Source organism: Ambystoma mexicanum, chromosome 2p (genome assembly GCF_040938575.1).
Source record: "Ambystoma mexicanum isolate Mex_15411 chromosome 2p, UKY_AmexF1_1, whole genome shotgun sequence".
NCBI lineage: Eukaryota > Metazoa > Chordata > Amphibia > Caudata > Ambystomatidae > Ambystoma > Ambystoma mexicanum.
This window is the reverse complement of record NC_090923.1, coordinates 472622791-472646623: the sequence shown is the minus strand read 5'-3', so window position 1 is coordinate 472646623 and position 23833 is coordinate 472622791. Positions and strand designations below refer to the sequence as shown.

The 23833-nt window shown below is 47.0% G+C and overlaps 1 protein-coding gene across 7 annotated transcripts in view; it reads right to left on the bottom strand.

The window, feature by feature from the left end:
• LOC138566485 (cyclin-dependent kinase 17-like) overlaps window positions 1-23833 on the bottom strand; it is a 1557968-nt gene that overhangs the window by 1201172 nt on the left and 332963 nt on the right. For 2 of the 7 annotated variants that reach the window (XM_069643851.1, XM_069643849.1), the window contains exon 1: window positions 18593-19284. The exons of the other annotated variants lie outside the window; for them this stretch is intronic. In XM_069643851.1, the coding sequence (XP_069499952.1) occupies window positions 18593-18680 (88 nt within the window). In that variant the 5' untranslated portion in view covers window positions 18681-19284. Of the gene's footprint in view, window positions 1-18592; window positions 19285-23833 lie in introns of those variants that run through there. 7 annotated transcript variants of the gene reach the window in all.

Below are 23833 nucleotides of genomic sequence, written 5' to 3'. Positions count from 1 at the left end.
TAGCCAGGGCATTGGCCACCTTGATAGTCGTCGAAGCGGATGAGATGATCCGTCGTCCCATCGTGTCCAACTGCCTGCCCTCGCCGTCCGGCTGGGAAGTTGATGTCGAGGCCGATGCCCCCCCAGCTTTCATCTTTGCCGCCGCCAAGACGATCGAATCCGGGGTAGGTTGTGCCTGAAGGCACAAGGGGGCAGCGTCGGGGACCCGGTACTTCTTCTCGTACCGTTCCCTCTGAGCCGGCGCCGTGGCAGGGTTCTTGAGGAGGGCGAGCCCCTCATCCCAGATGTCATCAAGAAGGGGTACGGCGAGGACCGTCTTCCTTTTAGCCTCGCGCCGTTGGTATAGGAACCCTTCTTTCTTCTTTTCTTCTGGGCAGAGCTGGAAAAGCTTGGATGCCCTGGAAATCATGGCATGAAAGGATCCAATCTCGTCGGGCGGAGACGCCCGAGCAGGGGGCGACGGGGGACACGTCCCATCGTCGCCTCTGTCGTCATCTGTACCTGTCATAGCCATGTCCGTGCCTGTATCATCCCCGTGGGTAGTAGACCGGGGGGAAGGCAGAGCAGGCCGCAGAGGTGGGAGAGGTGGCGTAGGATGCGTCCTCCTCCTCTTATGTGGTGGACTCTCCGAAGGTCCTGGCTCTGGTTCCCCCGTCGGGTCTGGCTCAGGTACCTCCGTCGGGTGAAGGGGCAACCTTGTCCTTATCTCCGAGCATAAGGACTGAATCGCTGACAAAATGGCCACCGAGGTGTCCTGCGGCGCCGGAAACGACGGGTGCAAGGGCTCTTGAGGAGCCTTGTCGGCGACACCGTCGCTCTCATCATCGCCCTCGTCGGGATCCCTCCCGATGGGCTGGGCCTCTTCCACGACTTCGATGAGCTCTTCTTCAGAGGTCGTGTCCGTATCCACGATGGCCACCAGCCCCTCCCCCACCTTTTCCAACGAGGACTTCGTGGGGGTCTTCTCAATGGGCCTGAAAGACGACTCCCTCCGCGGTGGCAGGGAGACTGGGTCCTCAGGGCGCCTCCACTGGTGTAGCCTCCACAGGCTGAGCCAGGGCCGCGGCGACATCCTCAATCGAGGTCTTAGCAGGGTGAATTAAGGCCATCGTCACCTTCTGGACGACTGGGGCCTTCACTTTGGGGGGAGGGTCCGAGCCTCGCTCTCCCTCTGCCGGAATCTTCGAGATCGACCGGGGCCTCTCCAGAAGCTTCACCGGGTTCTTGGACTTCCTCTTACCCGAGCCAGAGCGTTGGCTCGTGGTCGATGGCGCCTGGGAGGATGCGCCCTGCCTGGCAGCCATGGAGCCCGACCGTTCGGCGCTCCCGGTGCCCGCTGAGTCGCGGTGCTTAGCCTTTTGTTGGGCCCCTGTCACAGGACTTAGAAGACCGCTCGGACTTCTTTTTCTTCTTCTCGCCTGACGGGCTCTTCCAGCCAGTTGGCGATCCTTCATGGTCCGCTCCGACATGTTCCCACAAAACGCACAGTCCTTCTCCTTGTGCGTCTTGTCCTCATGGAGACAGTAGAGGCATAACGAATGCTCGTCCTCCTTGAAAATATTCTGAAGCTGGCATCCAGGGCAGGTCCTGAACAGCTTCCCGGGCGTCGAGCTTCCTTTCTCCTGGGCCATGTCCGGGGTAGGCCTCGGAACTTCTGGAACCCTCCAAAAGCGTAACTCGACGAAAATTTCACCCTTGAGGGGCGTAGAAAACTCCAAAACGGATCCCCGTTGATCGGATGTAGAAACGGTGGAGCTTGAGGCTCTATTTAACCGAAAAATGAGAAAAATCTCCTGAAAAAGCGCGAAAATGCAGCAAAAGCTGGAGAGCTACAGCACGAGGACTCCCAACACTTGAACGTGCGGTAAAAATCTGAGGATGGCTGCCGGAGGCGGGGCTTAGGGAGAGGGCAGTCAATGGCTGGGGGCAGTATGACCCAGAGACCAGTGATTGGTTACTACTAAGAAAGACAGATCAGAAACTAAACTGATACTGATTTTTTTTTCTATACCGAGGATTCCCGGCCTAACGACGGGGAATATTGATGAGCATGTGAATCCATGCTGGAGAACCAAAGTTACACAAAAAGAATAATTGTGGCAAAACTATTGATGCTGAAAATATAATATTATATACCCGTGTTGCCGGGGTAATTGCCCAGATATGTACTGAATTAGGAATTGTTAGGCCAAACCGTTATGATTAAAATTGACAAAGTTCCACAGAACGACAAAGACAGATCTTTCTGAGATGGGAGTTAGATGTCAGGACAACCCACAAAATATGTAATTTATGTGTCTGATTTTATTAGAGGGCATACTTATAGAAATGTGCATTTGTGGGAAAGTTAAATTGTGGTTCAAATCAACATGGGAGTTCCCAAATCACATCATGAAAAATGACAGCTCTTTCTGACTTCCAATCAGAAAAAGGCAAGTGCCTTTGACCTACCACAGCCGTGGGGGTGTGGTTTGAAATTCTACCCCTACCATAAACTTTGTGATGTCACTTGGCATGATAAATATAGGACTTCACCACACACAGGGACTGATTCCTGACTTCATCGGGATTTCCGTGCAGCGGTGTGTTCCTGTCTTGTTCATCCTGTTCCAGAACTTTTCATGTTGTCCTGATTCCAGACTACTTTGCAAAACAAAAGCCCAGCAATTACTGAACTCTTTTCAGCTAGGCCCAAATCTTGAACCATCCCAAACTATAGGGAAATTAATTCTGATCCAGTCTGGCTTGCTACCATTAAGGCTTGCCTGCTGAAACTCACCATAACGCTCATCTACCGTGTCCAGTGACCAGAAGGGCCAATCCAATCTGCAGTACAAATGATCAGAACCGCCCAGCTGACCATCCCGCCAGAGGTGCTCCGCTGCCGGTAGACCTGACCCGTGATGACCAGAACTTGACGGTCCAATCTGAATTTACAGTCGACTGTAAGTATTAATAGGAATCCTAGTGACCAATAGTATATTTGCCTCGTCCAAACCAATCCCTCAACCTATCCCTTCTTTAACTTAAGAACCTTTAACCTTGTCGGAACCAGTCTTGCAACCCTGTTTGTAATCCGTAGTGTAGCGCTGATTTTCTCCTTTGTTTCATTAGACCATAAACAATGAATGATTTGGATTAAATAAAGTAATTCCCATACAGAAAACATAGTATCCGCCACGTGAAGAGTTACAAGCAGCCGTGCATAACTGTAGAGATTCCCCGGCAGCCTTCTATTTTTCTTAGACAATAGTATAATTTAAATAAAACCAGTCTGTCATTTTTAAAACCGCAGTTCTGCTTTTCTCTGTTCTATTTTTTTCATAAACGCCGCTCATTAAAAATTTACATTACGTCTTCAATTTTATAGCTAGAGACCTAATTTCAACTCTCAGTTAAACCTAAGACCTGTAGCTACATCCACAACCTATTGTGAAACAGTGTATTCAACCAGTTTTATTAAAAAACATTGCATAGTGAATTTTAGGCACATTTTTGCAAAGGTTTTACACGTGTCTTTTCCTATTCAAAGTGTTTAACTTCCATTCTGATTTAAAGTTTATTCTGTTGTTCATCTGGTAGCTCATGTTGGTTAGAATCTGTTCGGTGTTGCCCTCATAGAAATGTATATTAATTTAATGATTTTTGCACACTTTTCATTGGTCCACAAAGCCATTTTCAAACTGTCATTTTAAAAAGTGTAAATTTCCTAAAAATGCTTTTCTCTCTTCTTTGGGGAGAAAAGATTATATTCAAACACTGTATACTGTTCTACATTCCTGAATACCTGCTGCTTACTTACACCTGTGTAGAATTGCTCATTTGTGAATTAAGAACTTGGCAGGGGAAACCTTAACCTAAGCGCTCTTTTCACAACCCAAAACTGTTCTTTTCCCGGTGTTTTATATTCGCATTACTATAAGTGAATTAAATTGCTTTACTTACTTTCTGAATTGTTTTGTCACCACATTGGTGATTGCTGCTATATATATATATAAAAATGTATGATTGATTTGAGTTTTAAATAAATAAATGAATATTTACCTTTATCAACCAGCCTCATTCCTGGTCTACTGTGACCTGTGGGGGTATTTTGAGACGGGTGTGATATGAGTGGTATATAACTCAGAATATTGAACTTATAGCCATAATAAATTTCAACTGTGTTTTACATGCTAGGCGAGACCCGGTTGTATTGCCCGATTGAAATCCTTAACAGTTCCTTCCTTAATATTTCTCATCAGCCTTGATTTTTTTTTTGCGCTAATGTTCTGAAGGGCAGGCTCTTATACTAAGTGTTTCCTGTAGAAATCATCCTACCGTTGAATTCTGCTGGTGTTTTTGGGCATGCTTTATATATTCGATCTTCACAGGATGGTTTCTTTTCATCACCTATAGAATAGGTTGAAAAGTTCATCATAGGGTCCAACTCGTTAACCGATCCTTCATTATCCGACTCGCTCACCTGCTGTCTCCATTATATAACTTTTGCCAGTAGAGGGGGCGTGGTTTAAGGGCCATGTAATAGGACGTGTGCTCTGGAGCTGCTCCGATCGATCCTGAATGATCCTGTAAATTCAATATGCCTGCAGAGGGTGTCTACAGCTTGTAAAACACGGTCATGAACAAGAAACCCTGGTGCCTGCTGCGACGAGATACGGAAGACTAACGAGGCGTGTACAGTCGGCACCAGCGTTTGTAAGTTTGTATCTGTTATGTGTTAAGAGATACAAAATGGTGGCGCAGCGAACAAAGGCTGCCGCAGCGGCTGATACGGAGAAAAGCTGATCGGCAGTGAGTGGGGTGTTGAAGGCAGGTGCCTGGGCACCGAAGACGTAGCAGCCCGCGAGAGCTTGCCTTGCAGATCCAGAGGAGCAAGGAAGAGGATGACAGCCGGGGGCCACAAAAGAAATGCAAGTGCCCGCACGGGGCGTTCGGTAGGTAGGGATCCGTCCACACTAGCAGACCCAGACACCTAGAGACGCTCCTGAAGGGGAGCGCAGAACACACGGTTGTTGTGGCCCGGGTAACGGAGAGCCGCGGGCGCTCTCCTTAAACAGTACACGCTGCAACAGTGTAGCCGTGCACTGAAGGAGGCCCGGCTACTGAACGAAGTGCGCAGGGAGGCTGCAGGCCTGCGCTGACTGGGGAGAACAGGCAATACACACAAGCCTATGCAATTTACAAGCCCAGCACCTCAAATGCAGCAGACCCAGAATAAAGGAGGATGTTGCGGGGATTATAGGCATGGATTGATTCCTGAATTCAAGTACCTAAAACAGCAGCAGGCACCCAGTGTGCACCAATCGGGGGAGGGTGTATAAGGAGAGGGACACATGAAAGTCACATGTGATGAGCTGGTGGACATGCTTGAGCCCGCAGCCAGTGTGACACATGGAGCCTAGTCCGGCTGGCCCACGGTACAGGTGCGTACTGGCAAGATCGGAGTGCAGCTACATTGGTACGTGGGAGGGCACAATCCACTCCGGTAGATAATAATTGTCTCCCAGACACCCCTTGCGCGGCCCGCCTGGGCCCAGGCGCCCACAGCAGTTTCATCCCTTTGGGGCTGGAGAGAGGGGTGGCTTGCCCACAATTCTTTGGCAAAACGCCATGTCCAGCAAACCACTAAGAACGAAGAGCAAGCAGCCCACGCTGGAAGAGTACACCAGGACACCGCCGGGCCCGGAAGGAGTCAGGAGCAAAGATAAAACCCTGCTAGGAGCTCAGTCACCATGGGCACCAATCAGGAGATCCTTGCGGCGATCGCAGATCTGAAAGTAACCTGGGAGACCAAACACTGGGTCAGGCTATGACTGAATTGAAAGCAGCACTGGAGCTGAAAGTCGGGGCAGTGCAGGAGGAAGTGAACCTTCTCCGACAAGATGTCGGGTCGCTGGCAGAATGCACAGAGAATCTGTAAAAAGAGGTGGGCCAGAACACAGCGGACTGTGCAACACATAAATCAGACCTGCACGCCCTAGTGCAACGTGTGGGTAACCTAGAATGCAGGGCGGAGGAAGGAATAACATCCGCAGTGTTGGCTTGCCGGAGGGGGCCGAGGGACCCAACCGTACAGAGTTCATTGAATCTATGCTGCTACAGGAGATAACCGGAGGAGTTTTGTCCCAGGGGTTCGCAGTGGAAAGGGTGCATAGGGCTCTAATGAGGAGGCCGCCGCCAGGCACCCCCCCCCCCCACCCCCCTAGGCCGGTGATCGCCAAGATCCTAAACTATCGGGATCGAGAAAGAATCCTTGAACACTTCCGTAAGGGGGGGAACTATACAAAGAGGAACAGCAAATATAACCGCATACCCAGATTATACCCTGTTGGTACAATGTAGCCGCATGAACTTTGGGACTGTGAAAAGAAGATTGCGTGAAGCAGGCTACAAGTATATGCTGCTCTACCCGGCGAGGCTGAAGGTGTTCCATAAAAACAGAACCTTGTTTTTCAAAACCCCGGAAGAAGCTATGGGGTGGTTTGACACGCAGAGCTGCCCCCAGGAGACGGGCATCCAGATGGGGGAAGGAGAAGGAAGAGATAAGTAATCTATGAAGGGGGCACTAAAGGGTGTCGCAGCCTAAGACTATGGGACTTGACTTTTGCAATAGATGTAGCTTATGTGCTGGCATGATCAGGTTGGAATGGGACATATGTGAGCACTGAGACCTACCTAGCTAGGGAGCCTCGCGGAACTAGTCCTCATACCCCCATTTAGAGTAGCTTAGTTAGGTTACCGGTAGTCCGGTGACACCCTGCTGGATTTCTGTCCTCCGCACACTGAGGCAGAACCAGAAGTGGGGACGTCTGAGATCCAGGGATGGAGCTGGGCATTTGTTGGGGTGGGGGGGGGGGGGGGGAGGGAAAGGGCGGTGTGTGGGGGTTTGTTGTTGGGAAAAAGAAGGTGGGGGAGTTTGTTGGGGGCAGGTGGGTAACGAGTGAATATGGGAATCTTATCAGGCGGGAGGGAGGGCAGAGAGGGAGGGCAGGATATGGTATCTATGGCATCAGGTGCCTTAGAGTGGTCACCTGGAACGTTAGGGGCCTCAATAGTTACTTGAAGCGCAATAAAGTTATGATGTACCTGAAAAGGATGAGGGTTGACATAGCACTATTGCAGGAGACCCACCTCACCAGGGAGAAGGTGGAAGTAGTCAAGAGAAAGTGGAGGGGGAGCATTGCGGGTGCCACATACTCGGCCTACGCAAGAGGAGTTATCACCTGGGTAGCACCTCACGTACCATTCCAATTGATTCAGTCCACAGGGGACCCAGAAGGCGGACTGATTGTCGTGAGGGGGATGCTAGAAAACCGGAAGTGAGTATCGTAAACTTATATGCCCCCAACCAAGATACAGCGGCCTACTTTCGGAACCTGTATGGTAAAATTAGCCCCCTATTGGGTGGCGGGATCCTATGGGGAGGAGACTTTAATTGTGTACTGAATCCGAAGGTGGACAGATCAGACAGTAAGCTAGACAAACCCACCCCGGCTGCAAAGGTGTTAAAGGCCCTCCTGAGAGACTTTGATCTAGTGGATGTCTGGAGGCAGTTGCACCCAGCAGATAGGCAATACTCACACTATGCAGCACCACATGATCTGCACACGAGACGGGACTACGTGTTGGTTGCTGCCGATCTGGTAAGTGGGATGAGAGGCGTGAAATATAAGGCCAGGGTGCTCTCGGACCACTCCCCTTTGGTCCTGGACTGGCAACACCAATCCCTTAAAGCGCGGATTCCGACGTGGAAGCTCAGAGCCGAGGCTCTGCAGGATTCGGGATTCCGGGATGATTTAAGGGAGGAGATCACAGAATACTTTGAGATTAATACTGGCAGTGTTCGATCTATGGGAACTCTGTGGGAGGCATTCAAAGTGGTAGTGTGGGGGCGGCTATGTCGAAATCCAGAGGGCTCCAGGGGGGCATAAGAACGAGAGCTGCGGGGAACAGAGGAAGAGCTGGAAGACATTATGCGTAAGGGAGGCACCTCTAGGGAGGATGGGGTCAGGATGAGACAGCTTCAACAAGCTAGTTGTGAACATTGGGACAGGTTATGTAAATTAAGCTATAAGAAATATGTGGAGAGACAGCATGCCGGGGGAGACAAACCTGGAAGGTTGCTGACCTGGCTATATAAGAGCGAGGCACCAAGGCCCGCGATCAGGGAAATTAGAGGGGAGGGAGGTCGGATCCTGGACACCCAGGAGGGAGTAAATGAGGAGTTCCTGGGATACTACAAAGGGCTCTATGAAGACCCAGGCGGAGCTAGAGACCAAGAAATTCGGGACACGCTAGGAAACATAGGCCTGCCTACCTTAGACGACTTAGAACGGGCAGACCTGGATGCCCCAATCACAATATAAGAGCTTGAGTTAGTGATTTGTCACCTGCCCACTTGTAAGGCTCCGGGGTCAGACGGGCTCCCGAGCAATTTCTACAAAAGCTACAAACAAGAGCTGCTTCCCCCCCCGTTGCTGGCTATGTTTAATGAGGCATATGAGCAAGGCAGGTTGCCAGAGTCATTATGAGAGGCGGTGATCATTCCGCTTTTAAAGCCAGGCAAGCCGAGCACAGACTGTGGGTCATACAGACCCCTATCGATGCTCAACCAGGATAGTAAAATCCTTACGGCAGTGCTGGCAAACAGGCTTAAGCGTGTCATCGGCAAACTGATACATCCTGACCAGACAGGCTACGTCCCTGGTAGGAATATAACTGATAACCACAGGAGACTGCATCACATTATTGATTATACAGAGGAGGACCAGGGTGAGCTGGCGATCGTCTCGCTTGACGCGGTCAAGGCTTTTGACTCAGTAAGGTGGCCCTGGCTGTTGGTGACTTTAGAAGCCAATGGAATGGGTCCCGGGTATCTTAGGTGGGTTAAAATGGTATACAGCTCCCCAATTGCTAGGGTTAAAACGGGTGTCACGATCTCAGACAAATAGCAACTTAGCAGGGGCACCAGACAGGGCTGCCCCTAGTCGCCCATGTTGTACATATTAGCTTTGGAGCCATTGGCCGTCTGTCTTAGACAACAATACGGGGAAACTGGGATACGCACCGCAGGCGGTCCGCATCTCATTTCACTATGTGCTGATGACATGCTTTTGTATCTGCGCTTCCCAGAAGAGAATACACAATAAATCCTGGAGGTGATGGAACGTTATGCTGCCCTCTCCGGCATAGCGGTAAACCCCAAAAAATCTAGCATGTTCCCCTTGGGGAGATATAGACATGTCCCACAAGGGGGTTTGCCGGTATTGCCAATACCCTAGCGAACCAGGTCGTTCCGATATCTCGGAATTGACATATACCATACGACAGTAGAAGAACAAACAAAACAAGGTGAAGGCAGTGGAAGGTATCAAAAATAGCATGGGATTCTGGTCCAGACTGCCCTGGCCATGATGGGAAGAGCAGCCCTAATCAAGATGGTCGTCCTGCCCAGACTGTTAAATTTTTTCGTAAATATCCCGCATGTGATCCCTAGGCGCTTCTTCGCTGGTCTCCACAGCCTGTGCAGGGGCTTTATATGGCATAACTCCAGGAACAGGGTGGCTCTTTGGAAATTACAGAATTCATGTGATAGGGGGGGAATAAACCTGCTGAATTTTGAGTTATACTATTTAGCGGGACAATTGCAATACGTGGCCAGGTGGCTGTCTGAGGAAGAAACAGCTGAAACCAGGCTGTTGTGCATGGAACCGGCTCCATATTTCCTTAGAGAGGTGGTGTGGCTGTCTAAGCCTAAGGTACTAGAGATGGCGCGGCTGTTGGTGCTTGGCTGGGAGGTTTGGCATAGAGCATGGCAGATGGTGGGATACCCGGCTCCATTTTCTATGCAGGTGCCATTGGCGGCGCTATGCAGAGTGGACCCCCAATTGATACAAGGAGTCCGTACATACTGGGAACCGATGGGCCTGGCCACTCTGGGAGACATGGCAAGAAGGAGAAGTGTTAGAATCCAGAAATTGATGGAGGACACCGGGCTGCATAAGGGGCAACATATAACCCACTCCAGGATTGTTAAGCGGGTGCGGGAAAAATGGCCAGCAGTGGTGCTCACGGAACAACCGATGCCACCATGGAGATGATATGACATCTCGGAGGGTGGGCACGAGATATCCCGCATATACGAGCTACCGGGGTCCAAGGTGGGGAAGGAATTGTCCCTATTGAGACAGCTCTGGGGGAGGAAGAGGTGGGAGAGCCTATGTCGGATGGGTTATGGGATAGAGCCCAGAGATGATATAAGAAAGTGTCCCGAAACGCGAGGCTCCAACAGATCCAATTATACGTCACACATAGGGCATATTTGACCCCCAGTAAGATTGCTAAGTAAGGGGACTAGACGACTCAGATGCCCCAGGTGCAGGGAGGAGGAAGCCGGGATGTTGCATATGTTCTGGGCTTGTCCGGAATTGGGAAGATTTTGGTCTGAACTAAAGATATGCCTGGCGGAAAAAGGCATTATGCTGGAAGTGGAGTTGGCCTGGGCATGCATGCTAGGAGGTTTCCCTAGGCCACGTCATCTGAGGCACATTAACAAGATGAAGGACCTGGCATACATCCTGGCGAAAAGGAGGATTGCAATGTGCTGGAAGGCAGCTCACAGGCCCAGGATGGAGTTGTGGTGGGCTGACCTCTTCAAGTGGGCGGAGGCTGAAACGGCTGTTTGGTTCGAAGCGATCAGCAGGGGAGGTGAGGAGGAGGTAGGACCCCTAATCGAATGGAGGCAATTGGTGGCCACCATGGTGGGCCATCCCAAGCCTGATCACAGTGATGATGATACGGATGAGATGGGGACTATAGACCCGCCTGAGGATGTACAGGCTGATGATACGGACATTATGCCTCAAGTTGGGGGGGGGGGCGGGAGGGAGCGGGACTGAAGAACATAGTTTGTAATGTTACCTTGTTAGACCTGAACATGGAAGTCCTAATTATTGTATTGTTTGGTGTGTTATAAAAATAGTAAACTTTTTTTTTTTAAAACGTTTGCCAGTATATTGCTTCCTTGGATTAGTATCCCCCTCTGGGATTCTTATATTTCTTAAGAAGCTCCTTGAGTCTTTCAAACTAACCATTAATGTCAGTTCTGATTGCTTATTTTGAACTTTTGGTAGATCGCTCTTTTTAGACTTACTTACAAATATTGGGAAAGACTTTGGGGTTTCAGTTCTTATGCCCATAATGGTCGGCAGTTTACATCCCTCTTAGATTTACAGCCAGCTTCTCAGAGGGGAATTGTTCCAAGCTTCCATCTTGACTTCGTAAAACCGGTTTCACCAGAGGGAGTTTGAGGCTCGGCACCACCGTCATTTCTATTGGCTATTGGTGCATGGGTTTGCGTGGAGCTACTGTGTTGAAGTGTTTTTTCTATCGGCTGCTGCTCCCTCGTGAACTCAAAGTTGTTCACTGGGCTAGACCCCATTGGTCTAGAATTCCCCCGTTCTTCTCTGGGATACGGATTATACACTCTTTCCATTTTTGCTGTTATAAAGCCTTCCATAAAAATTACTTGAGTATCCAACATGGCCAACAGCGTTGTTTGGTCTTTCAAAGTATCGTTTAGGGCCTCATATAGTTTTACAAAAGGAACCATTGCCAAGGATACTGCTGACATTAGATCGAAGTAATGGATTGGGTAGATATTTGTTTTTTATTCTATCTTTTTGGCGTAATTATATCCCCCCTTGAATATGAACTAGAAGATGGCGATGATGATGGAGAGAAGGAGGTCCGAGGAATAGGTCCCCTTTGCTTGTCACTCTCCCTTCAATCCACCTTTGACGCTGACAATTCCTTTCCCAAGTCAGCCATATTATTTGCAAAGGAATCTCACAGGGACCCCAATTCTGCTTCGCCAGAAGGGGCCTAGTTTATTCCCTTGGACTTCCCTTTAGTAAAAATGTCCTGTCTGGCCTTCTGTGCTCCTAAAGGTGACAAGCACCCAGCATCGACTAGTTCAATCATTTTATTAGGTTAGGTCCCGTTGGTGGGACCAAGCCGTTGTGGTTTGCTTTCCTGCCAGCGGGGATCTCTCCATTGGGGGCAAGTTGTTAACTTTTTGTGGGGTTTTGACTTTCTCAATTAGTTCTATAATGCCAGTTTTCCATATTCAGGATCAAGTATTGGTTGTTATTTTTCTTCCGACTTTCCTTTTCGATCATTGAAAAGCTCCCTGTAGGTGGCTCATCCCGTTCATTTGGCACCTTTTGTGGGTTTATGTCAGGAATATTTTCCCCTCCAATAGTCAAGCTCTCCATAAGTTCCACGTCGGTTAGTTCAGCCTGGGTGCTATGAGAAACCAGTGGGTGTCTCACCCGCTAGTCCCTGTGGATCTTTCTCTATCAGGTGGCCAGGACACGGCCATTGGATCCAGACCTTAGGGTTGGACCAGTGCGAGAGGATCAACTGGGTGAGAGGTCTCCGGGTACTGGGGGTGAGGCAGCCGATGGTGAGACGCAGTATTTCCCTCTTTTTTGTTCATCTACCCCATCCTACCTCCCTGAACCCCCTCCCTATTTTTTTCACAAACACTGGACCGAGGAAGAGGTTGACAGAGCATCCAAACTAACTCTCACATCATCCTGGACATGGACATGTCCTGTTAAACAGGTCAGACAAAGTCAGGCACTTTACACTAAGTGCATACACCTGGTGCCAGTCAGCTCTCCTCGCACGAATAAAAGGCCTCACCTAAAGACACACTCTGAGCAAGTCGGAACACGAGCAGAACTTCCGGGACGGGCGCACACCTACTGGAGCAGAGCAACAGACCAAGGGACGAGGACAGCGGGCCGAAAACCCCAAGGGTTTTCCGACTGTTGCCTCAGACAGACCGCGAAAGACACGTGGATCAAGACCAGATCCCATAAGTGAAGATTGCATTGTGTTTCAAGGACGCCAGCGACCCTCCCGGCTGAACAGCAGAGTTGGGGAGGCGAGGCCAAGCTTGTGGTATTAGCCTTGACTCATGAATTGAAAATAGTAAAATAAGAAAGAAGTGTATACAGCCGGAGAGTTGGCAACCGACCCGAGAGACTGGTGTGTGTAAAAGCGAATGAATTAGCAACAAGTGAAGGTTGCAAGCATGTGGATGAGACGCGAAGAAAGGCAGACCTGTTAATGAGTATTGAAGTAAAAAGCAGCTGTGAGATCAGCGATACTAAGTAACGGAGTGGTCTGGCAAAAGGAAGAAGCCCATTCAAAAGTCTCTCCGAAAGGTACATTGTTTGAAGTTGTAAAGCAAACAGAGCGAAAGCAAATTAAGTGAAAGTAACCATGAACTTTGAGTTAAAGTGGTCTTGCGGTGGTCTGGTAAAATCATCACACTCATTTGAAAGTCTTAGAAAAGGGTCCGAACCTGATTGAGGGAGACCTGAAGTGAAATGAACTTGGGAAAGGGAGCCCCCTTGCAAGTTTGTGTTGAACTGTGATGTGAGAGGTCTGAACCCCGGCAGAGGGGGACCTTTGTGAACTTTACGTAGGAAATACAATTTTGGCAAGTCAAGATAAAGCCAGGCAGGCCGGAGTCCACGGTGTGGAACCGCTTAGAGTGTTAGAAACGGAGCCAGAGTGGGTCATCCTGCCTACAGGGACAGCCTTACTCTGTGAGGTGTAACATGAGGAGAAGAGCTGGCTCAACTACCTTTATTCCTTTGAACACTGATTTTTCCTTCTACATACATTTCTCCTTTTACACTTTTTGTACAAGAGATAGAGCAGGCATTAGGTTTTGTCAGCATAGGCCATTTATATTTGACTGACGCCACTAGGACTGTTCTGTTTATCGTTTGATGGTCTGACTACTCCCATCTAAGTTATAGGCTCCAACCCCAACATTTTCAATAAAGGTTTTACAAATTGTATACATGCCTGTCCTAAAGTGCCTTCTTGAGTTACGTCTTTATTTAGTGTGTGATACACCTGCCCAACGCCATTTCCATTTACCCGTATCTGTTTTAGACATGTTAATGAACCCTATTTTGGGGTCTGAGGTTTGAGCCGCCCAGAGCCCGTCCATCTCCATTTCAGAACTGGTACTTTTATGACAACCTTGTACACTACCAGCTCCGATTGTCGGAGTCATTAGAGTTATATTTTTATGATGAGTAGTTTATAGTTCTTTGCCACAGAGGGTTTCTAGATTGAAATCACTGACCCGTTCAGAATCCGCCAGCCGGTTTTGCTCCTGTTTCCGACTCCCATTCCTCCATTGACTCAGATTCCACTAGTATTGGCGAACATTCAGATTTTCCATGCAAAAGATCAGAGGAAACTAATGCCCTTCAGGAGCCTATCCCTGGGCTATAAACCCAGTTAAATTTCCCTAAGCATTGTGAACCAAGGTCCCCACTCTCTTTTTATTCCCTGTAAAAGCGAAGGGTATAGAGGAGGGAATCTCCAGCTCAGAGAATTGCATGTGCAGTAGATTATGGGTATTTTTAATGGCATTCAGAGATCCCAGTCCTTCAGGTGATGCGTTATTCAACTGAGGCAAATCAGGCTGATCTGTGCAGCCTACACGACTAATATTGGCGGTAGCGGCCACACTAAGTGCCCCTGTAAACACTCCCCTTTCGGTTTCGGGAGTCCCAATACTATCCATGTTGTCATCGGTAAAGTCAGGGTGGGGTGGCGGTGGAGGCGAGAGTAAACATGGGGCGGGCGGCACAGGAGACTAATGTTTTCTCACCTCTTAGAGCCCCCATTGACCTCTCTGTTTTTTCAGCCGACTTGCCTCGATATTTCCCACTTCTCAGCAAGCGAGGGCCATAATCTTGCACTCTGAAGGGCATTGGTTTCCCTCTTCTTTACCATTCTAGCTCCATCCCCACGGACCGCCCCTGGCATCGAGTCTCAGTCGCAGTCTCTGCAGGTTGACTGCAGCGTGACTGAACTCAATTCAGGACCCTGCGCGGGCATTTAATGCCACCTGCAGGCAACTGTCTTTTTTTTCTTAAAGCAGAAAAACAGCACGCAGCAGTACAAATGCTCCCAGAACAAAGAACAAAGGAAGGGAGTATAATGGTGAATAATAGAAGCAATATCCACGACTACCAGATCTGTTGAATTTGGATTTCGTTCATTAATTGCACAAAATTCTGGAATCTCAGCATCTAAAGCTCCCGCCACCAATGCAGAGTCTGGAATTTCCAAAGAAGAGAGTAATAGATTTGAATTTAATAATTCTTCGATTATTAGATTGCTCTGTAACAAAGTTGGATGCGTAACACTTTCCAAAAGGGACCCTTCCCTTAGATTTCTTTTCTTCAGAGCAGTATGAGAACTTACCAAAATTATTCTTTTTAAAAGTCCCAACAATAACCAAGAGGGAATTTCAGCAAGTTCCAACACACTGTCACCATTGGCCCACCGCCCAACAGCACTCACTGAGCACTCTCCGGATGCGCGGTTCACTACCTTTGTACGAAGTCAGCTGATAGTGGGCATGGCCAACTGATTCTGTGGCGTGGCTTACAATATAGTACAAATTCAAGCAGTAGTGCTTGCCACAGTGCTTTACCAGCACTCCTCACGGTAGATAAATATAATAAAATCCAGAATCCAGCGTGGAAAAAACAAATGACCATAAAAAGCAGCTTACAGTATACAGACAAATATGGAAAAACAGCTCAAAGCGCCTCTAGTACTGGAGCCCCGCAGTCGTTGTGCATACTCTCCAAACCAGCTTTAGCCACATGTATTTCAGTTGACTAAAATTCTTGGAGTGCGCAATCAGCTCAAAGGGCCCCTTGCATTGGAGCCCCACAGTCACTGGGCACACTCTCCCAACCAGCTTCAGCAAAAGGGGGCTAAAACGATAGTAAAAATGTAAGCACTGGATAAATAGACCGGTACAAGTAGGACACCACCTGTAGCAGAATTGCCTCACCTGGCCAGCAGCACCCGGCTAAATACAGCTTTTACCGTCAGGCATTAAGTAGCATACACTTATTGTAACAATAAGTGCAGGATGGAAATTGGGAGCCACCAGACACAGGGAGCCCGTCCTGCACACTGACTGCTCTACGTGCTCTGCTCTACCCCCAGGGCTTCTTTATACATGATCTTCGGCTGGTCTCCTGCAGGAAGCTCCGCTAGCAGTTGAGGATTTCCTTAGAGGAAAGCACCTCCTCACATTCCTCACGTCACGTGTCACAGACTCGCATTTTCCCTGGAGACCCTAGATTTGGTCTCCTCTGTAAAGTCCAGGAACAGCTGTGGGCCGTGAATCCCAAATGATATGATATGATAGGTTATAAATAACACGCTAAATACCCAGAGGTTTCTAAGCGCGGACCCGGGGATCGGCCCTATGGTGCTCTGCGTCGTCTTCCTTCCAAGGCGAGCACTTTGCCCCTAAACTATCCTCTCGAGACAAACTGCTTGTAAACTACACTGACTCAAATATCTCCTGCCTGTATGCACCAAGCTTCTGCATGTTGGCTGCTGTTGCTGCATGTGAAAGGCACCATGTGTTGGACCCAGTCGCCCAGTTCCTCACCCTGACACCGAATCAACACCTCAGAAAGCACCTTCAGGCCTGGCTTAACAGTGTTGAGCACTAAAGACAAAAACATAAGGTACTGTGAAGAGGCACTGACCCTCTAGTCCACTTCGTGTCCATACTGACCTTTAAGCCCCCTCGTCACTACCTTGTTCTTAAGGAGATATCCTTTGAAAAGTGACATTGTGCCAATTGTGTGGCTGAACAACCCTGCTCATCTACCAGAGGGCCCTTTCACAACAGTCAGCATTCTCTGTTTGGGCATGTAGCGGGTTTAGGGTTTTACCTGCATGAAAGGATAATTAAGGAGTCTGAGCTATGCTCAGGAACGGCACCACACTAAGCTTCTGCTACAAGGACCTTCCATCTTTGCCAACCACACTCTAGGCTTCTACAAAGGGACTGTCCCAGAGTGCAGAGTAAGCAGCAGAGACTCCATTTGAAGCTGTCCATCGGGTGCCCAACCAACACTGAGGGAGAGAGGGAGCAAGCCAATATACCTCATTACTTTGTGGGACGATTATCTGGACAGATGAGCCAGTACACTGCATATAAAAGTGGCAGTAGGCAATTAAGAGAAACATGGTGGAGGGAATATCATCAGGGAGATTTGCCTCAAGATTCAACTGCGTACAGAGTTGAGGAGCTCAGGTCCAGAGTATCAGGAACTCAGCATTTGCTTGTTTGTACAGTTAATTTTTTAAAGGGCTACTGAGGTTTCGCAGCTGGGGGAGTTTGGATTCACTGTCCGATTTAGCAGCCCACATTGACCTATTTTCTTGCCTCACAATCTTCATGGGTCTCCCATGGCAAAGGATTCCAGATTAAGACAAGGGAGTGGTATGCAGAGTGCGCAAATGTGGTTGCTTGCCAAATTTACGTTGTATGAAAGGTTTGTCAACCTCGTCACCATCCAAGTGTGCGTTGATATATCAATTTCAAATGTTCCTGCATACATTTAGAGTTTCCAAGGATTGCCCCGTCATCGGATTAGAGGAACACTATTTAAGGCAGTCACCGGTCTCAAACGTCCCAAAGGGTATACACTTACAGGCAGGGGTGTTGCTAGGTCTGGAAAAGACCCGGGGCTAAGCTGATGTCAGAACTGTTGGGACTGGGGGCTAGCTAGTCTTTTGGCTGTAGCTCCTGAGATTCTATCCGGGGCTACAACCAAAGGATCAGGGGCTATAGCCCCCTTATCCCCCCATAGCAACGCCCCTGCTTACAGGTGTTGCAAGGTACAATGTTTCGAGTTTGGAGAAACGGGTTACAGAGAGGAAACGTCTCTCATAGAATTAAATCAGTCAAAGACGGATACAACAGTTGTGTTTCTTGGTCACTCATCTTCTTTTCGATGTTAGTGTGAAGAGAGATCGGAAACTCGTGCGAGACGTTTTTGATGTCAGAGACGAGAAGAGCATGTAAGGGGGCGGTGCATTTGCATAATGCCTCCAAAACATTATGTGGCGTGAAATATTATTCGTTTCAGATGCGGATCTCCTGTCCTGCACATACTTGCTTAATGGTTGACTGGAGGCTCTTGTTTTATGACAGCATGACGACTTGGTATTCACCCTGCATACACAAGCAACCGAAATAAAAGCAAGACATCCAATTAAATTCCCTCTAGTGCTTCTCAGTTCAAGGCCACTTATGCAGTTATGTGAGCAATGCTAGCAAGAATAGAAATAACAATGTACAAGAAAAATAGACAGTATTAGCAAGAATATATTAAACGGCGGCACACTTAGCAATAACTGCACTGAAACACGTTCTGGCAATAAAGGTGCCATGGTTTAATTGTGCACCAAGAAGACAAAAACTGAGATGCTGTCCTAAGCAGCAAATGTAATTTTTTTGGGGGGGTGAGGAGAGGTGGGGGTCGAGTTTCATCGCTTAACCTTAAAAAGAATTATCTACTAAGTAAATTAAGAAAATAAATCGCCTCGTTTTCCCATACCAAGGGCATGGTGTGTCTGGGGATTTACAAGAAGGGACCAGGAAGCAAACATCCTGTTTGGTAACTTTCCCACAGAATCGATACTCCGTTATGGTGCAAACACTCACCTATTCTGTTTCCAGTAGGCCTGCAATTTTCTAACATTTTCAGCATCCGAAATGGAGACAGTCTCTGCCTTTCTTGGTTTGCATTCATTATTTCCTTGCTGACAAAAAAATCCAGGTTGCGAAAATGTGCATGGAAATATATACTCAGCAGAGTAGAGTGGAACAATGTAATGAATCTCCCTGGACACAAAGCAACACGGACTTCTACACCAGGAAGAATTCAAAACGTCTTGGTATGCAAGCTGAAAATCCGTCTAAAATCCAGGAGACCGTAGCATTGCTTCTCGGAGGATGATGCAACGATTTTCTTATTTAAATCTGATCAGATTTTGTGCGTGTTTCCTGAAATTTCAGTTTTCGGATGACGATGAATGAAGGGCTTCTGGGTTCGGCAGAACTGGTCCTGGGGTGGGACTGATGTCGAGCCAATAAATCCACAAAGAAGGAGCATCACAGATCTTGCTCAAAGCAAAGCAGCCAGGAACGCCCCAGTTTCTCCTTTGTTGGATGCTCAGCTGACGGCATGGGATCCCGATTTAACGGTATCATTAACAACTATAAATCTGCGGTGTGGCCCGTCAGGCGTGCACTCCGACAGCCCCGGAGGCCAGACAGGAGTCATTATTTATTCGATGGCAGGCGCCCTCGGCTGCACGGAATGATGATACTGGGAGGCTGGGCTACATGTTAAGGAGGAGGAGCCGGCTATTCACTTTCCAGCTGCAGAACGGTTTATATCCTTAATTTGCCAACAAATGGATCATTTAGTTGCACTGAAATTACTCAATGGGAATATGTAACTGGTCGAATAAAATAACGTATAATACCAGCTACATTTCATCTGTGCTTCCATCGTGCAAATCATGAACTGAATGACTTGTTATTATAGCTTAGCTTTTTCAAACAAAAAGCAATACAAAAAATGCAATATCTTGCAGAGATGATGGCTTCATTAGGCTACACAAGCTTCCAAGAAAATAAAAGGTACTTCCTTAGGCAATTAAAGGTATTATTTCAGAAATATATTGCGTTGTTTTATTTCTTTATAAACAGCAAGCTATACTTTGCACCTGGTAATAGGCTATCCAATACTTTCAGATCGGTCAAGTACACCTAGACCATAACTTGAGATCACTGATATGGAAAAGAGATGCATGAATTTCTGTAAGTAAAACGAGGGCTGACTCACAAAGTATACAAGTTACTAAGTATGACTTGCGCCATGGAAGATGGAGTAAGAAACATTTGTGGAAGTTACTCAGAATCATCAACATACCCTATTCAACAAAAGGTGTAAGGACACCTACAAACCTTACACCGATTCTAAATTACATGCAAACATATATCGAAAATGTGTAAATAAATAACAGTATAAAAAAAAATCCTCAACAATACCATTTCATATAGAGGTATAGCAGAAAGGTGAGTGTGTCCCATTGCCTCTCCAACAAGGGCTCTCCTTAAATCAAAAAGCCACAGCAAGGGCACCGCCAGACTTTGCCCCCCATACACTGTATGTAGGCCAGTCTAGCCACGTAATAACACTTGTTTGCTTAACCCTTGATGCACAGTTTACCCCTCCAAACTAAACTTGTTTGGTTCAGGATTCCACTCTGCGCTCGGTCGTTCCCACATATTAGGTGCATACATTTACGCCCCTCCAATTTACAAATGCACTTGCCACCACAGAGTTTAGGGATCCACTGCAAGTTGAAAACAGAATTTGAAATGTAATACTATATAAACGCATAGGAACTTGGAAGTAAAAAGTGGAGGGCCTGAATGAGCTGGAAACCGTTTTGGACTGATACACTTTAAAATGAGCTAGATGTAATAGGAATTGTTTAAGAAGTTGCAAAGTTAATGTATTGCCTACATTAATTTACCTACTTTAGCCGCTACAGATCAGAGACTCTAAGACCCAACCAAGAAATATTGCCACGAGCCAGGTCCACTGTATCTGTCCTTACTCTGGATAGTAGTCTTGGCTAATTTGCCATGTACAGCATATTTAAGAATGGGTTAAGTAAACGGACAAATATTTTACAAATTCATCTGCTGCTTTGAAGAGAGAATCAGCAAAGAGGGTGCCCTGCTGATCCCATGGAACCGTATGATTTAGCTATTTAATGAGGTTCATCTTCAACTCCAATACTGATCCAAATTCATGTAATGCATCTAATAGAGGTGGGACGGACGGAGTGGAGTGGTGAGTTTTGTCTGCAAACGTGCCGAATGTATGGGTGGTTCTTGCAACATGTACATTAAAGGGAAAATTGGGCACCTTGTTTAGTACTACATACGTGGAAATAGAAGCACATTTAAACCACTGATGGGCACTGGCTACCGATCACTCATAACATTCCTTTTTCATATTTATGAACAGCTTTCGGAAGCCACTATAGAACAATGTTGTGAAAAAGGAAAGACCAATAAGCCTGGTTAGATGCCGTCTTTTTTTTATTTGGAAAACTACAGTTTTAACATAAAGAGCAGCAAAAAACAAATTGAAAAAACAAATTGAGAAAACAAATTGAGACCAGGGGAAGAGGCAAGATAAAGTAATCAAACACAGACACAAGTATCCAAACAACTGTCTGTCATGTATCAGTTCTGGTGACCACCTGAATGACCGAGGACCCAACGTTCATGTGGCAATTAAATGCAAAGTCCGCACAACCAACCCAAAGAGCCTACAGCCGCTTCAATAGCACAGATTAGCAAGGGAATTGCAGCAGCACATTTAGATAATTTACAATGGCACAAACGTGTTTAACGTTATTGCCACTGGAAATTAAACGCCACCAAGCTACCATGTCTCCATCAAGAGGTGCAAATTGGCCAAGATGCCTGGAACGTAAGTCGCAGGTGGCTTGGCATTCAAGAATTAGATGTTTCAAAGTTTCAGTAGGCCCTCGACAAAAGCAACATAAATTGTCTTTAGACAATGGATCTTTTCTTTGCCATAAGATTTCCTTCATTTTCATAATATTCGGCGAAAGCTAAGAAATTGCTCACGATAATATTGCGAGTAGTATCGCACCAGGTAAGATGATTGAGAGTTTAGTTTTTTATGATCAGGACTCAGCCATTTTGTTGAAGCCATCTTTTCATGTTCTTCCAAGTTGACAATCGATGCCCAAGAGTCAAATTTTCTTTTTGCATGTTGTGGCCGAATGAACAGATCATAATTGCCGATTTCCGCGGCACCGACCCAGTTTTGCACTCTTGACCGCCATAGATCTAGTAGACAGTCACGAGTGGATTAATAATTTCTTGAGAATATGCGGTAGGCCGCCGGTTTGCTGTTTTATATCATTTTACGCATCAGTGCGATGGATTTCCAAATCATATGACTGTATAGTGAGTTTAAGGACAATTCATGACGTAAGGTGATGAGAGAGACACTCTGTGGGAGGTTTAGAACTCGCCGCCAAAAGCAGCCCTCTAGCTGATTCCAGGTTTGCTCTTTAATGTTCCAGCTTGCTTCTGCACCAAAGGTCAGTATAGGTACTACCTTTTGCAGATAGAACATTAGAATTGGAGTTAGAGAAAATTTGCCAAAGCTTTTGTTTATTTTGGCTGCTTGAAGAGCTAGTCTTGAACACTTTACTTTCAAATCATTTACCCATTGGTGTTCACAAAGCGAGTTGTTAAACTGAACTCCCAGGTAACGTATAGAATTCACTGAAGACAAGAGATGGCCTCCAACCGCCCACCTGAAAGCTTTGTCCTTCCTGCTGCTCATGGGTCCAACAGACACAATTTTTGTTTTTTCTGAGTTTATTTGTAGCTCATTGATGGATAGATAATCATAAAGACAAAGAAAAAGACGCTGCAGTCCAACTTGGGTTCGGTCCATCAGAACCAGATCATCAGCATAAGCAATATCTTACGGCGATCTGGTTTATTTTAGGTGGAAAGCAATGGGCTTGCTCCAAATAAGGTGATAGGTCCGCCAAGAATAATTTAAATAAGTCGGCTGCCAGGGGGCAACCCTGCTTTAGACCTCTTGTTATGATTTTGTCTGATAATTCTCCGCTCTTGTTAAGACGCACCCGAATCGAAGTATTCGAATGAAGGGCCATTACTGGATTGAGTATGCTAGCTGGACACTTCCATTTTTGTAGCTTTGACCAGAGCAGATTGTGATTTATGCCTTCAAAGGCTTGTTTCATATCAATGAAGGCTAGATGCACTTTGGAACTCGTTTTCTGAGCTTCCAATTTCAGGATGGTTAATATTGAAAGATTAACATCAACGCCAACACCCTTTGAAAAGCCAGTTTGACGGTCATCGAGAATACCGGCCTTTTGGGCCCAAACCACCAGCTTCGATCTTAAGTTGGAACCAAAGACTTTGCCGACTGAATCAAGTAGGGCAATTGGACGGTAATTCTCAGGAATGTCCCAGCATGCCTTCTTGTGAAACGGGACCACAATTGCTGTTAGCCATGACTCCGGGAGTGTTTTGTGTTTGCCAATTTTCTTGAACAGGAACTCAATGAATGGGGCCCATGACAGAATATTTTTTTTAAGCATCACATTACTAATTATGTCAGGGCCAGCTGCACATGAGTTCTTTAGCAGCTTGACTGCACAGGTTATGTCGTCTTGCAACATTTCTACATTCCAGGACCCAACTTCGCTCCTGGGTTGTGATTCCATTGCAAGGTTCGAACTGTTGAACACTTTAGTGAAGTGCTCACACCAGATGTCGCCAGCAATGGTGTTCGGTGTCGAATTCAAGCTGTTCCCATGGCCCGTGTTCAGTATTTGCCATATGTCACAAGTATTTTTAGTTATCATCAACTTCATCATTAATTCGGCACGGTCTTGCTCCATAATAATTCGATTAGAAGTTGCCCCGTTCCTATACAATGCACGTCTTGCCTTCACTTCCACTTGTAATTTATGCTTTGGGATGATTTTATTTTTATTCGTCTCAAGTCTCTTCTTAGTTCTTTTTTCTTCTCATGCATAATCTTACAGAACAGATGTTTATGGCTTTTATGTTGTTTCTTTAGATCATTATTGTCTGTTATGTATATCGATGATAGGGGGGTATAATCCACCCCAAGGGGCAAATTCAGGAGTCTGTCAGTTAAGCCGCCAATCTGATTAATACTGAGCCGCAAACGATTGCCACCCATATTTGTTTCAACCGGTAGGTTGTATAGGGATATAGAGGTTGATGCAACCAGCAAGCATCCAAGATTTAGCAGCCCATGATCACTGTTGG